Source organism: Ornithorhynchus anatinus, chromosome X3 (genome assembly GCF_004115215.2).
Source record: "Ornithorhynchus anatinus isolate Pmale09 chromosome X3, mOrnAna1.pri.v4, whole genome shotgun sequence".
NCBI classification, from domain to species: domain Eukaryota; kingdom Metazoa; phylum Chordata; class Mammalia; order Monotremata; family Ornithorhynchidae; genus Ornithorhynchus; species Ornithorhynchus anatinus.
Window position 1 is genome coordinate 28,002,437 of NC_041751.1, and position 16,636 is coordinate 28,019,072.

The window sequence follows — 16,636 nt, forward strand, 5'->3', positions numbered from 1 at the left end:
CTGCCATCCCCTTACTGATGGTTTGGAGCTATATCGGGAGATGTAATAAGCGCTTCACTTGTTTTTCTTCTATCCTAGCACAGAGGTTGGCGACCTTTTCTTGCAGTCCAGCCAAACAAAATGAAGCCTTTGAGTAGATGCTGTGCAAAGAGCTGTACAATTTTGATGGCCTCCCCAGATGTTAGAGGAAGGAAGGAGGGTGGGAGGTGGGTGTCAGCGACAGGTAACCTGTTCCCTGCTAGGTGGGGATCTCTGCAGAGCAGGTGGGTGCCGACCCCCAGAACGCTCCGGAGGCAGACCTTTTTCCGGGGGGGAGGGGCGGGGAGGGACCCCTGGGGCCAGAGAGACCCCGGGTGACTCTGGGTCCTGTGCTGAAGGCACTGGTTTAGGTAATCCTTGTCCCACCCACCCAAGATGCTCCTGCACCTTCAGCGGCTTTTCAGCCGGCTCTTGCCCCTTCTCCAACTCCTTCCCCCTTCCCCTCTGGCTCCCCAAAGGGGCTGAAACTGAAGAGGAGGAAGCAGGGGGAGGGTGGTGTTCTAACAACCCTCCAGGTGAGGCAATAGTAGGAAGAGTTGGTAAAACTCTCTTTGGTCCAAAAATGGGGGAAAAGGGGAAACAGGTACAGTACTACATCTAGTACTGTACATCTAGTCCCCCTACCCTGTCACGCTGCTTAACTCTGCTGCTCCCAAACCTGGCACACAAAGAAATGTGCTTTTAACTGTTGTCAATAATCAGCCCAGCAGCTGAACTTGCCTATGGCCCTGGTGCTTTTCTGCCCAGCGCTTTGGCCCATCTCCAGCCGATAACAGTGAGTGGGGTGAGGTGGGTGAATGAGGGCTCTTCTTGGCACGTAGGGAGGGCAGTAGTTTCCTTGCCCTGGTGCCGCTGCCATTTGCTGGAGAGGGTAGTGGGGAACTGGAGCAATTTGAGTCCACACTGCTGTCTGGTGAGGGATGGAGTCGCCGTCTTAGTTCTCCCCTCAGCTAGTTTCTACCTAGCTTCCTGTATAGGTGTGGTTTTTTCTTTTGGCTGTTGTGGGCCCATCTGAGATATAATCTCAAAACACTGCACCATCTCTAACCTCACCAACTCCTATCTGACCACAGCCACCTAACCTGCCACCTCACTCCACCCCCCCACCCCCCACTTCTGCAACCTGCAGACTCTCGACCCATTCCCCTTATATCAGGCTATCGAACTCTGCTGTACTCGCAGTTCACCCTCCCCTCCCTTGAGGCAAAATGGATGCCTTCATCTCCAACTCTACTCCTTTGACCCTCTCCCCCCGCCCCCCGCAAACACACACACACACATTGCTCTTGTTATACACATCACTACCCCCTGAGCCACCCCCAGAGCCTCCCTCCTCCACTTCTGCGCCCATTCCACTGAACCCAGCTGGAAGAAATACAGGCAATGGTGTAATTTGTGCCATTACAAGTTCACTCTGTCTTGTTGTAACTCTTTCCCTTGATAATCCTTTTATTCCTCCTTCATGTTCATAACTCCCATCAACTCTTCCAAAGTTTTAACAGCTTTCCTCCTTAACCCCTCTTTAACTTCCTTTGTTGGAAAAATTGAAACCGTCTCTACCAACTCACTACACCCTACATATCTGCTTTCTGCCTGCAACTCCTGAAACCGCTCTCTTCATTCCTCTCAAACTAGTCTTCTACCTCTACCTCCCTCTTGACTCTCCCACCTTTTTACCCCAGCGTGGGACTCCCTCCTTTCTCAGATTCAGTAGGACACAGGATTTCCTGAAATCCCACTTCCAAAATGCATTCTCTAATTCCTAGCATCCCAAATCCTATAAATCTATCAGCCACTTCTAGCACTTATGTACCTACTGACACCCATCCTCAGCACCTAAGTGTGTGTACGTTCAATTATTTATCTCTAATGACTTCTTTTATGAGGACTTTTATCTCTCTCCATTAAATTGTAAGTTCTTTGTGATCAGAGAATGAGTCACTTTTGTACAACCTAAACACTTAGTAGAATGCATTGTACCTAATGGGTGCTCAATAACTGCTTCTCAGTAGGGAAGCACCATGGCTGGGTTCTCATCCTGCATCCTCCACTTGTCAGTTGTGTGACCTTGGGCAAGTCACTTCACTTCTCTGTGCCTCAGTTACCTCAAAATGGGGATTAAGACTGGGAGCCCCATGTGGGACATGGACTGTATGCAATCTGATTGGCTTGTGTTTACCCCAGCACTGACTAGGGTGCCTGGCACATAGTAAATACTTAACAGATACCCCTGAAAACATGGTATGCTCCTTTGAGAGGCAAAATCAATGGCCCTGCACAGTGAGAGTGCCTATTCAAGAGCCGCATTTGATTTCAAGAGGAGGCATAAATTCCTGACTCCTGTCATAGGACTTGCCGTGTTTTAGTATTTGTTAAGCATTTTCTTTCTGCCAGGCATTAGGGTAAATGCACATTACAAAGATTCATTGACAGTTTTTATCTGACCAGGAGCACATGGAGTAGAGACATAAATCACAGATAGTGGGACCACTCGAAATAAAAGAAGCAATAACAAGAGGAGTTGAAAGGTATAAGAACAAACAGCCCTTGGAGGGGCAGTCCTAACTAATGCCCTCCTTTCCTCCAGGCCCAGTCCTTGGTTCCAAATAACCAACATTCCCAAAGACCCCAAAAGTGATTGCGGGTTCCACAGATGCTGACTTATATCTCAGGTATACATCAGTTTAAAAGGTCTGTGTGAGCCTAACTCACAGGCAGCTTTGGTAGGAGAAGCAGCATGGCCTAGTGGATGGAGCCCAGGATTGAGAGTCAGAAGGACCTAGGTTCTAATCCTGGCTCCGCCACTTTTCTGCTGTGTAGCCTTGGGCAAGTCGCTTGATTTTTCTGTGCCCTCAGTTCCCTCATCTGTAAAATGGGGACTAAGACTGTGAGCCCTATGTGGAACAGGGACTGTGTCCAACCTGATTATACGGTATCTACCCCAGTGCTTAGAACTGTGCCTGATGTATAGTAAGTGCTTAACAAATACCATTATTATTGTCATCATTTAAAATCATCTTCTTTACATGAAACAGGCCGAGTCAAAACCCTTGTTAACAACCATACTGAGGAAGTGTGGAAGGCCGGAGTTGGGTTATACTAGGTTAGTTTTAACAGCTTTAACAGTCTTCCTCCACCGAACAATCTTCTTCCACTGGCCAATCATCATGGAAATGAGGAGCAGCGTGGCCTGGCGGAAAAGAGCAATTACCTCAAAGGAGCAGGGTTCTAATCTAATTCTAATTTGTGTGGGGAACTTTGGATTGATTGTCCAGATTGGTTCACTGATAAACTCCATGCCACTTATCAACATAAAAAAATTAATCTCCCTAATGAGAATGACTGACTAAAAATTGAAATGATGAAAAACTAAATCTAATACCTAAGAGTACTGTTCACTCAATACTTGAGCCATCCACGGGGATATTTTTAAAGCCGAACAGGAGAAAATTAATCATTGTAATGAGAGGAGGTTGAATAGTAAAAATGATGGGGGAAAAAACAGTTCTGATATATTTCCCTAAGATAAAGCTGGCATATGGTAAGCTCAACTGCTTAATAAATGAAACATTCAGGCTTCTGTGGTGGTAATCTCTCAGGTATGATTATTCACTCTTCTTGGAATCCTGTCGATGTACTGCCAAAAGGTGAAAAGAGCACAATGTAGCAAAAGAGCAGTATTTAATTGTTGCAGTAAATTGTTAACATAATACGTTGAAATACTAAGAGGATTTGACAGATGTATTATGTCAATCTACCATTTAAAGAGGACTCATCTGTCTTTAATCATGAATCTTAAGTGAGGTGGGGAAGGGGTTGGTGGGACTAGACTTGAGACTTGAGGCAGAAAAAAACCCAACTTCTGGGAAAAAGTGGAAATTCAGCCTAATGGAAATGGTGATTAGGGTTTGGACGGCATACCTTTCATTTTCAAGGGAGTCGTTTCATTTGAAATATAAGAAGCCACTGTTTACTCTCCCTAGTGTTTGGTACTGTGTTCTGCACACAGTAAGTCCTCAATAGATACAATTGACCGAGGGGATAATAACGATGGCATCGGTAGAACGCCTACTACGTGTCAAGCGCTGTACTGAGTTCTGAGGTAGGTAAAAGACAATGTCCGAGCAGTCTGTTCCACATGGGGCTCACAGTCTGAGTAGGAGGGAGATCAGGTATTCATCCCCATTTTGCAGATAAGGGAACTGAAGCACAGAAGAAGTTAAGCGACAAGCCCAAGGTTACAACTGCAGGCAAGAGGGAGAGCTAGGATTAGAACCCTGCTCCTTTGAGGCCAGTGCTCTTTTCCGCTAGGCCACGCTGCTCCTCATTTCCATGATGATTGACCGGTGGAGGAAGACTGTTCGGGCCTGGTAGTGGGGATGGTGCGGGACCATTCACACTGTCACCCAATCCCCTCAGGACCAGCACTAAGGCATCGCAAGATGGCCGAGGTTAGTGATGCGCTCTTTGGCCATGGGACAGAATATCTCTGGGTGCTCTTTGTAACCTCATCTGCTTTTTACACTATCGTTGTGGGTGACACACACACCCATGTGCAAGTTCTTTTTCTTTTTTAAAAATATACATGTATATGTATATACTTTAAACCACCAGAGGGCCATTTGGGAGGCCTTTTGATATTTGAGCTAGTAGGCCAATGGAAGGGTTGCAGGGTAATTGGAATCATGGAGAAGGAAGAGCAACAATAGACTTGAGAATGTGGAAGATAGAGGTCTGCTTGCTAGGCCAGGGATCAACCTGTCCCCAGCCCCTCCCTTTGTTCCTCTAAAAAAGAAATGCATACCACTCTATGCCATTTGCTCTCATCTCGAAGGCCCCCAAGGCAAACTTGCTTCTGAGAGGAATTAAAAGGTGGGGGGCTGGACTTGCCCAGTCAAGATTGCAGCTGGGAAAGCCTGCTATGCCTGCCCTTAGCCCGGGAGTCAACCGGCCCCTAGAATCCCAACTTGGTATTAAATGCCCTCTAAATGTCCAGGCTAGGGATCAACCTGACTTCTGAAACTCCAGCTTCCATCCTTATCCCCATCACCTTTCAGACTGTGAACTCCGTGAAGGCCAGGGACCGTGTTGAATTCCTACCCGGGTGCCTTTTCCCGGCACTTAGTATTAAGCGCTTCCTGAATGCACGGCACTGTGCTATTATCTCCCTCCTTCCCTCACTGGGAAAGAACTGCATACTACTCTTTGCCCTTCACTCTCTGTTCAGATGAGCATTTCAATCAGCACCATGGCTTATTCTCACTATCAGTGGCCTCACTCATTTTTGCAAGTGTATGTCATTAATTATAGGCTTTAAAGGCAGCGGTAACAACTTGTTTGGTCCAACGGTTGCCATAACTCTCTGGTATTTGGCAAGAATAAAGCTTTAATTGCTCAGTGTGAAACTGGTGGCTTTGTCCACCATCAGTAAAAATTTTGAAGGCCTGATGATTCTTGTTGTACTACGCACCCAGCTCCTGTGTTCTGTCGGACACTGCAAGTATTACAACCCCAATCTCAATGCTGGATTTTGCAAAGATGCAAACCCCATATTATAGGAGACCTAGATCTGCGGGCAGTCCTCAACTTAATTTTCAAATTATGGCACCATTTCTAAATTGTTGCTGGTAACTGCCCTCCGTTGCTGAGTGTGCCCCTGTGTGTGTCTGAGAGAAAACCCCCAAGAATGAACATACATGCCAAGAGGTCCAAAGCAGGATGGTTTACTGGATACAGGTGTACAAGGCCACCCCCCAGGGACTGATAATCTCTGACCAGCAGAGCAGAAGTCACAGTGAAACAAGCCCCTCTACCTCCTCCTCCATCCCACGTTCCTCCTGACATGTCTCTTGGTCATTTTTGGCTGTAGATCTTGTGCAGAATTTTCTATCTGCTTGCAAATCTTTCCCCAACCGAAGCTGTTTGCTTCAGGTCTTTTTTCCCCACATTTACCAGCATGAGTGAAGTCCTACTAATCGAGCAGTCATTGGCTTTGATGGAGCATTTATTGTGTGCAGAGCGCTGTGCTGAGTGCTCAGGAAAGTACCGTACAATAGAGTTGGTAGACATGATCCTAGTGGAAAGAGTCGGGAGACTTGGGTTCTAATCCTGGGTCTGCCACTTGGCTGCTGTGTGACCTTGGGCAAGTCACTTCACTTCTCTGGGTCTCTATTACCACATCTCTAAAACGGGGATTAAGACTGTGAGCCCTGTGTGGGAAATGGACTATGTCCAATCTGATTACCTTATATCTGCCGCAGCACTTAGTGCAGTGCCTGGCACATAGCACTTAACAAAATACCATAATTATGAGTATTATTATTATAGGTACAAAGTGTGAGAGTGACAGTGATCATCAAATTTGGAGAAAATAATTCCCCCGCCTCAGGTGTGTACATAAATTTTGATGAAAATTCCTAGTTGGCCACTATCTGATGTAGTTTAGTGCAAGTCCAATTCCTTTCAGACCTTACAGAGCCATTAGAAATAGCCTAAGTCTGCTAAACGACTAGGGATCCTGATCTGTGTAATGTAGTATTCTAGTTCTGTGTGGTGGGATCATGTTAGAGCTAGGACTAACCTATTCTCCAGTCACAGCATTGGGATTCCTTTGCCTGCAAAGCACTGAGACCCCTGTCACTTCCCCTTGGCCGCCCCCCCCCCCCCCCATATGCACATGCATGTACACACACACACACACACACACACACACACACACACACACCTCCCTTGAAGGTGGGGTATCTCTATAATTCTATTTATACTGATGCTTGTTTTGATGTCTGTCTTCCCCCCTCTAGACTGTAAGCCCGTTGTGGGCAGAGATTGTCTCTCTCTATTGCCATATTGTACTTTCCAAGCACTTAGTACTGTGCTCTGCACACAGTAAGCGCTCAGTAAATACGATGGAATGAATGAAAATCTGTACCACATGGGATTGAGGATGGGGAAAATCTAAAGTCTGATGTAGACTTTGTTCTGCATTATCGTAGGGTATTTTTACCCATGTTCTCATGAAAGAATATAGAATTCCTAAATGCTCCTCCAAGCCACACAATTTTATATTGGAGTTGGTTTATCTCAATTTACTGAAGGTACATACGACAGTCGCATCTGGATGTTAGTTTGTGACTTGCAGAAGGGCTCTTATTTTCAGTTCCACTCGGACGTTCTATCTTGAGACACTTGGGAATGAGGCTATTCCTGACTGCTCATTTTTACAGTGAAATGCATTTTCAGATATTCTCCCAATTTAGCAAACTTTATTGCTATTACAGTGCTTGCCTTGCTATTAAAGGAGATAATCCCCTGAACTAGACTTAGAAATGAGCTGACTTCTTCGGCTATCCTGTACCTCTTAGATAATTAGGTTTGTTTAAAAAAAAAAAAAAAGGTAAATTGAATTGTGGGGATTTATGTGTCTTTTGTAAGATCCCCTTTTATTCATATACCAGAAAATAATTCGCCATGTGTAGTAGTGAGCTCTGGATGCATAATTTGTTCTGGTGCCAGTGGAGGTATTTTTTTTTTCCATAACTCTGAATTCCCATTTGGCACATTTTTTGGCCCCGACTGGAGGTACAGAGAGCTATGAATCAGAGGCATTCATTTGCTTACCATATATTTACTTGCTGGTTTTTCTTCCATAGTGGAGAATATGATGAGGCCCTTTCTACCTTGCTGAAATTGGCAGCAGGTTTTTTTTCTTCCTGCCTCTCCTGGCAGAAACCTCCATTTCTGTAGACGAGTCATAATTTTAAAAATATACAACGTGGTAGTAGTGATCACTTTGTCTACCTAAAGCCGTGAGTATTTCCCTTGAGATCACAATACATAGACCTGTATCATTATTCAGTGGAATTCAGACTCACTTTTGCTTACTCATTTATCATTAGTTGCTATGGCATTAAAGCGGTGTCTCATTTGGTGCAGTGTGTGAGGACGTTGCGTGGAAACACAGATTAATTTTCCAGGGTTTTTTTTTTTCCTCTCTGAAGAATTAATTGAATCTTATTTGTTTACAGCTGGGTTCAAAATGCAGGCAACTGAAAGATATTCATTTTGGGCAGTGCTACAAGATCTCCGATGAAGGAATGATCATTATAGCCATGGGCTGCCTGAAGTTGCAAAGAATATACATGCAAGAAAACAAATTAGTAAGTACTCCATACACTGTGTTCATGGTCTTAAAAATGCTGTCAACACCGCCAGCTGTTCCTAACCTTATTCTTTTGTAAGGCTTACCGTTTGATTTTCTTCTGTAGTTGAGAGAAGTGCTAATCATAAGTAAGAATCCACCTCAGGTAATGCTTATTTAAAAGTAAATCGATAACATACAAGATGTGTGTGGAAATGAGTCCTTCATTAACATCTACTCATGAGTCATTTTGGAAGACATTTAAATGAATATATCCTCTTCATGTGGTATCTTGCTTTGTTGCATTCAAGGGAGAATTTCACTCTGAGATCGATAGATTCATGTAGGAATGTCTAGTGAGCACCCACTGGATGCAGTGCGAAGATTCACATCAATAGAAGGTCCCCTGGACAAGTGAAGTTGATAGTATTTGATTTAAAATGTCATGACCCATTTCATTTTGGAGTGACTGACATGATGGCTAGTAATGTGGGAAAATTAGCTTAAACTGATTGAATAATAGGAATTGTCTTCATTAAGAAAAAGTGAAAGGATCTTAAAATATCAATCACAAAAAAACTGGGATTCCCTGTAAGTATAAATTTTGAAATGGTATCACTGAAATAAAATGAGACTGTTTCTTCCAAGTCACAAATTAGAAATTTTAATCCTATAACAGTAGTTAAACATGCTTTGAGAATCCTTAGAATAAAGCATGGTTAAGGACCTGAAAACCAAAGAATTCACTAAGCTGTAACACATTTTGCTAAAGAAAATATACGCAAGGGATTGCACAGTTAATTCTGCTTTCAGCAAATAGCTCTTCCTGGAAAGGTCTAAACCTTTTCAGAAACTTCTTTTTTTTTTTTTGGAACGTTATGTATTGGGCATTCTTAGTCTTATGGGGTATAGTGATGCTTCTGTGAACATGTAGCCCTTGGGAGGATTTTCTCGTACGATGCCATAATCGGCTATTTGTAACGCTAATTCCCATGATGATTCCAAAGTACTGGGCTGTTTGTCTTTCCCAAAGTTACTCACTTACCTAAAGCTCAACAAACTCTATTTTCCTTTGCATAGACCTTTAGAGTTATTCTGTTAATACCTTGAAAGACCTATCGAATTTGGGCAATTAGAGAAGGAAGCTATCTTATTGCAATTTTTCCATTTTTCTTCATCATTGGAGGAATGCTCGGTTATTGAAATTGTACATGGCAAAAATTGTTTTGGCCCCTGATTAAGAATGCAATCTTAGGAGATGCCAAATGTGAGTTTACTTTTAAAAGACAATATTAAAGACGTTTTGATCGCTTAGCCTAAAGGATATGGGTAACCAAAACGCCAATATTGATTTATCTGAGTAGCTAGGACTTTGAAAGTGGTGAATCTTTTATAGCTCAAAACTTTTTTCAAATATCTCAGTAGGTGTTAGTATTTCAAGTCAGAGCATGTGGACTGTTTTTATAGTTTTATTTTCAATTTTCACTTACATCCGAAAAGTGGCTTTCTCATAACAGATTTAGGAGCGCACCTTTTCGATGACCTGGTAATATGATGTAGAAAATATTAGTGGTCTCTATTGATGTGATTCTCTAGAAGATAATTTTGCTAGGAAGAAAGATGTTTTAATTTAATTGTTTATGCACATGATTGGACCGATTATTATTATTTTTCTTTCTTTGGTGCTATATTAAAAATTCCACTAGTTAATGTTAAGTTTCACCACAGATTCTAGAGGTTATGGAAAGTGTATATCGTAGTCCAGGGTCACTTCATGGAATGTTATAGTACATAGTAAATACTACTTCTCACTTGGTTAGAACCACAGTGGAAGCAGCGTGGCTCAGTGGGAAGAGCCTGGGCTTCGGAGTCAGAGGTCATGGGTTCGACTCCCGGCTCTGCCACTTGTCAGCTGTGTGACTGTGGGCAAGTCACTTAACTTCTCATGCCTCAGTTACCTCATCTGTAAAATGGAGATTAACTGTGAGCCTCACGTGGGACAACCTGATTACCCTGTATCTACTCCAGCGCTTAGAACAGTGCTCTGCACGTAGTAAGCACTTAACAAATAACATTATTATTATAGTGGTTTAGCTGCCTAAGGATTTTCTTTGCCCAGCCCAGTAAGGTGGTTTGTTAAAATATAATTAAAATTTTGGATTTAATGACATCTGAGCATTTTGAGCATCTCAACATCTTTGCTAAAGTTTAAATTGCTTTTTTTCCTTAGTGAATATGGTGCACAGAAGTGGAATTTGCAGCCCTTTTCACTGTACAATCAAGTACAGATGCTACATATTTGTCTTTTTGCTTACATCTATTTTGGGTAGAATCATGGTATTGAAATCCCTATGTGCCAAACATCAGGGTAGATAGAAGAGAATCAGATGGGGCAAAGTCAGTAACTATTCAGTGCCTTCAAAAATAAATGTGTGTGTATGTGTTAGCATGCTCACACTTTTATAATCCTCCTTGGCAGTAGATGAAGATGCTACTGGTGGTAAAGTTCTCTTAAGGATGCATGAATGACAGAAAACACCAAAGCAGGATCCACAGTTGTGCCTGCATTGTGCACAGACACAGGCTTTCCCTTGTTCTGTTAGGTTTGATGAGTGTGGCGCCTGTACAGTACCTCAGTTTTGTCTCCTTGTCACTCGCTCCTTATTAAGCTTCTACTTCAAGAAAGCCTTGATTGCCGTGTCCCATCCTGGTTTATCTTCCAATTTTCAGCTGGGATGCAGCATTGTTTGAGGTTTCGCCTCATTATATCCCTAAAATGTCTCCTCTGCCCTCCTTACTTCGGTTTTCCAATTTCAGCTCCCCGTATAGCAGCTGTTTGAGTGTCTTCCTATTATCCATTCTCATCAATCAGTGGTGTATATTGAGAAAGCAGCATGACCTAGTGGTAAGAGCACGGACTTGTGAGTCAGAGGGCCTGGGTTCTAGTCCCGGCTGCTGTGTGACCTGGGACAAGTTATTTAACTTTTCTGTGCCTCTGTCCCCTCACCTGCAGAAATGGTGGATTCATTGTGTATTCTCCTTCCTACTTGGACTGTGAGCCCCATGCAGGACCTGATCATTTTAAATCTTCCCTAATGCTTAGTATGGTTCTTGACACATAGTAAGTGCTTAAATACCACTATCATTATTAATTATTACTCATAAATATAGTTTGCATGCTTTATGCAGGGCTCTGTATCAAGCACTCAGGAGGGCACGATACAGTAGAGTCGGTAGACACGAGGAATAGGCAGGGAACACGTCTACCGATTCTTTTGTACTCTCCCAAGTGCTTAGTACAGTGCTCTGCATATAGGAAGTGCTCAGTAAACACTACAGTTTGATGACAGACTCAAGTGCGTCGGCAAAATTGAAGGGAGGGTGAATAGGGGAAGTGAGCGCTTAGTCAGGGAAGGCTCCTTGGAGATGTGATTTTTAGTAGGGCCATATATGTGGGGAGAGTGAGGGGCTTGTCGGATATGAAGGAGAGAGGACATGGGTGAGGGGTAGATGTTGAGACAGATGAGATCGAGGTACAGGGAGTAGGTTGGCATTCAAGGAGCAGAGTGTGCGTTGAGTTCAAGCAGGTGATCAGTGAGTTGAGGTAGTAAGGGAAGTCCCGTCAAGCCCATGGGAAGGTGTTTCTGTTGAAAAGGAGATGGATGGACGGGCCTGGGAGCCAGAAGGTCATGGATTCTGATTCTGGCTCCACCTCTTGTCTGCTCTGTGACCTTGGGCAAGTGACTCGACTTCCCTGTGCCGCAGTTACCTCATCTGGAAAGTGAGGATTGAGAATGTGAGTCCCACGTGGGACGGGGACTGTGTCCAACCCAATTTGCTTGTTATCCACCCCAGTGCTTAGTACGATACCTGGCACATGGTAAGTGCTTAGCAAATGCTATAATTATTATTATTATTATTATGGGCAACCAGTGGAGGTTTGGGAAGGGGGAGACCTGAATGGACTTTTTTTTTTTTTTAAAGAAAAATGATCGTGCAGCAGAGTGAAGTGCAGACTGGTTGAAGGGAGAGACAGGAGGCAGGGAGGTGAGCAAGGAAGCTAAAGCAGTAGGTGAGGCATAAGTACTTGGATCAGAGTGGTAGAAGTTTGCTTGAGAGGAAGATGTGGATTCTAGGTATGTTGCGAAGGTAGAACCAACAGGATTGGATGATGGATTGAATATGTGGATTGAATGAGATGTGTCAGGGTCATGCCAAGGTTATTTGCTTGTGAGATAGGGAGGAGGGCTGTGTTGTCCTCCCTCTCACTTTCTATATCCCTCTAGACAGGTTTTGGGTGAGAAGGTGAGGAGTTCTGTTTGAGACATACTAAATCGGAGATGTCGGCAGGTTGTCCAAGTAGAGATGTCCTGAAGGCAGGAAGAAATGTGAGACTGCAGTGCACGAGAGAGGTCAGGGCTGGGGAGATAGACTTGGGAATCATCCATACAGAGATGGTGGTTGAAACCATGGGGGTGAATGAGTTCTCCAAGGGAGGGGGTGTAGATGCAGAATGAGGGACTCCCCCAGTTAGAGAGTGGGAGGTAGAGGAGGGACACGCGAAAGAGACCGAGACTGAGTGATCAGAGAGATAGTAGGAGAATCAGGAGAGGACACTGTCAGTGAAGCTAAGGTTAGATAATGTTTTCAGGAGAAATGGATGGTCCGCAGGGTCGAAGGTCGAGGAGAATTAGGATGGAGTGGAGCCCATTGGATTTATCAGTTGTATTTATTCAGCATTTGCTGTGTGCTGGGCACTGTATTAAGGGGAAAGTACGGTATAACAGGGTTGGTAGACCTGTTCCCTGTGCCCACAGTGAGCTTACAGACTAGATTTGGCAAAGAGGTCATTGGTTTCCTTAGGGGTGGAGGCCAGGTGGCAAGAGATCCAAAAGTCAGTGGGTATAGAGAACTCACTCGAGGAGTTAGGAGACAAATGGGAGGAGGAGGATGGGGACGCTAACTGAAGGGTGCTGTGGGGTCCGTTGCCATTGGTTCAGGGTGTGCCTGTCTGTGATGTGCCTGGTGGCTTCCGAACTCTTCAGAGGTACCCTGGTGGAAAGTACAGGCCCATAGAGTGTCTCGAGAAATGTTCAGAAGTTCATTGATTTCCTGGTGATTTGCATAGCATTGGGTATCTGCTGCTTTGGAATACCACCAACTGTTGATCGTGTTCTGTAACTTTAAATGAGTGCAGTGATGCAAATTTCTTCAAGTCCATTGGGTGCAGTCGTTTGTCAAACCGATGCTGGTGTCTTTTCTCGGTCCTGCCCAGTGGATTGAAAAAGTTGGATGGTTTCCAATCCACAATGCTCGATAGATATGTTACCTTTGACTAGGATTTGCATTTGGGTTTGTCTGGCTCCAGATGATATGTTTTCCCTTGCCCTTTTCTGTTGAGATGCCCCCTGAAGTCAAGTGGATGTAAAAGGAGGGAACCAGAACAGTATACTAAGTATCAAACGTGAGTCTGGATGCTCCTTGATAGAGCAGACTATAGTGATTAAAAAAAAAGAAATTGACAACCTTTTGTGGGGCTTGAAATTTAAGGACCTTTGTTTTTTTGTCTCTTGCATCCTTTATCAAAAAGAATTCCAGTGGTTTTTGTTTGGGCCTCTTCTGCAGACACAACCTACCTATGGCATATAATACCATTGAAGGTTTTCACAAATGCATGGGAATTTGGAGAAGTGAGATGGATCTCAGTAGTAGTCATAACATGCCTGTTACCATGAAACGAAGTATTTTACAAAAGTGATCGGCAGAGATGATATCAAAAATACAGGCGTCCTTATGAGAGCGTTTTACTGCGGGGGAAATATGCATCTTTGTGTTATTGGTTGGCCCTTAGATGGCAGTATTGTCTGGATATATTTCGGTGACACAGCTTTTGTGTCCTTGGTATGATAATAAGAAAATGCCCGAAATGTACAGTTTCCAAGGACGTTCATAGAAGAGGTTTTCTTGTTTTTAAACAGTACCTTTTTTTCCCCAAAGTTATTTCAACAGAAGAGTAAAGATGGCATTCTGCACAGTGTAATGTATGTAAAAGAAATGACTAGCGGCACACCTTTCAGTAGGGGAAAGGCTCGGATCAAGAAATCTTGATGCTTATCAGAGAAGGAGAAACTATCCATTTAGGCAGATACAATGATGTTTCACTGAATGACATTCAAGGGGTAATTTACTGTATTTACTTTCCTTAATTGCACTCCACTGCATAATTGGCCCACCCAGGGTGAGGAAGAAATAAAAGGGTTTTTGTTTGTTTGTTCTTGGTTCTTTTGTTACCACAAGGTAAACAGAGATAGCCAAGCACCTGGGGATGAGGAGCAGAAGGCTGGGAAGGGAGCAGAGCACGATGAAGTCTCATTCATTCATTCATTGTCATATTTATTGAGCACTTGCTGTGTGCAGAGCACTGTACTAAGCGCTTGGAAAGTACAATTTGGCAACAGGTAGAGACAGTCCCTCCCCAACAACGGGCTCACAGTCTAGAAGGGGAAGACAGACCACAAAACAAGGCAGGTAGACAGGCATCAACAGCATCAAAATAGATAAATACTTATCGATATATACGCATCATTAATAAAGTAAATAGAATAATAAGTATGTAAAAATATACACAAGAGCTGTGGGGCAGGGAAGGGAGTAGAGCAGAGGGAGGGAGTAGGGATGATGGGGAGGGGACACATGAGGTAACAGGCACAAGGAAGTGAAGCGACATGCACAAGGACACACAGCAGACAAGTTGCGTAGGTGGGATTAGAACCCATGGCCCGTCCAAATAAGGTGTGTTGGGAGGAATGTTTCCTCTCTACTGGTGGGCCGCATTTCCGGATCTCAGTGTCCGTCATGGCACTCGACTGCAATGGCGTGTTGTGACCCTGATCAAACTCCCTAAGAAACTGGCTGTGCCTTGTGTGGTAGATCTAGATTTCATAGAACCGAGTAATTGGTGTGGAGTCCATTAAAAAGCGATGATAGGGAAGATGAGAAGGTTTGAGAGTACTGTAGCTTTGTAGACCCAAATATCGTATACAGTAGTTATGACCTGCAAGAGCTTTCTTAAGCTTATGACACAGTTCATTTTATGTTGATTTGTTTTAACCAGATTTGTGCTCTGGATATTATCCCAATGTAAAAGCAAGCATGGTGTGAATAACATCCTTGCCTATGCACTTGGATCTGTACCCTTTAACACTTGCCATTCACCCCACCCTCAGCCCCACAGTATTTACGCCCATATCCTGATGCTCTGCCATTTCCCCTATCTGTGGCTTTTTTTAATGTCTGCCTCTCTTCCCCCATCTCCTCCCTCCCGCCAAATTTTTGAGAGAGTCAGAACAATCCAGTTGCAGAACTCTGAGTCAGATGCGAGTTTTTTGTTTGTAAATCCAATGTTCCTTTCCCTTGATTTTACTATCTCATGTTTTTCTGTTCATCATTACTTTTTAATGTGCTCCACACACACAGTGTGGATTAAAATTTGGTGCTTTATAAATTATGTAAGATGGATAGCCTTATAAAATGCAAATACTACTTTAGTGGAATCTTTTTCTCTCCCAATGTGACAGTGAGCTGAGCAGGTTTTTGACTTAGGAGTGTGTAATGCTTTGAAATGGAGCTAGTGTTTCTGGTTGAAAGATAGTTTGTTGGGAGCTAGCTCATTTACGTTTTTACTTCTTTGAAATCCACTGAAGTTGTTCTCTGTCTTGGTGTCTCTGATGTCATAGCACGGAGAACTTTGAAAAATGTGGAATTTCATTGTAAAAAAGCCATATTTAGTAGTAAAATGACTTCTTGGCTAGAAAGATACAAAGAATCAATATGGACTCCATAACTAATATAATGATGCTGGTATTTAAGTGCTTACAATCTGCCAAGCACTGTTCTAAGCGCTGGTAGTCAGGTTGTCCTGCGTGGGGCTCACAGTCTTAATCCCCATTGTGCAGACGAGGTAACTGAGGCACAGGGAAGTGAGGTGACTTGCCCAAAGACACACCGCTGACAAGTGGTGGAGCCGGGATTAGAATCCATGACCTAAATGATGCCACGATTGCATAGGATGTTCCATACAGTGCAGTTAGGTCTTAATTTTTGGGTTTTTCTGTACACCAAACCTAAAGTTAAGTGACTTTTTCTGAAGATACTCGAAGTACTCCCTGACCCGTGGTGATCATCCAACCCCCAGATTCAACAGTCGGTATTATAGATGGAGTCCTATAGGATTTATTTGCTACCCAGTGACACCTGTGCTCTAGACAGCTGCAGGCTTCACTCCTGCCCCCTGCCCAATAAACATGAACCTCGCTCTCTTTCTCTCTCTCCCTCCCTCCCTCCTTCCCTTCTTCCCTCATAAACACCCACCCACCCCCTCAGTCTGCCCTTCTGAATGTTCAGCATCCTAGCCTGGATCCCTTTGATCCCAGGGGTCCCCTCTGCTGGCTAAATTGTCTT

At 43.7% G+C, this 16,636-nt stretch overlaps 1 protein-coding gene across 2 annotated transcripts in view; it reads left to right on the forward strand.

The window, feature by feature from the left end:
• FBXL17 (F-box and leucine rich repeat protein 17) overlaps positions 1-16,636 on the forward strand; it is a 390,787-nt gene that overhangs the window by 18,135 nt on the left and 356,016 nt on the right. For both annotated transcript variants that reach the window (XR_003755671.2, XM_029053886.2), the window contains exon 4: positions 8,064-8,195. Coding sequence is in view for 1 of the 2 variants with exons in the window: in XM_029053886.2 (XP_028909719.1) it covers positions 8,064-8,195 (132 nt within the window). In the remaining variant the exon portion in view is untranslated. The remainder of the gene's footprint in view (positions 1-8,063; positions 8,196-16,636) is intronic.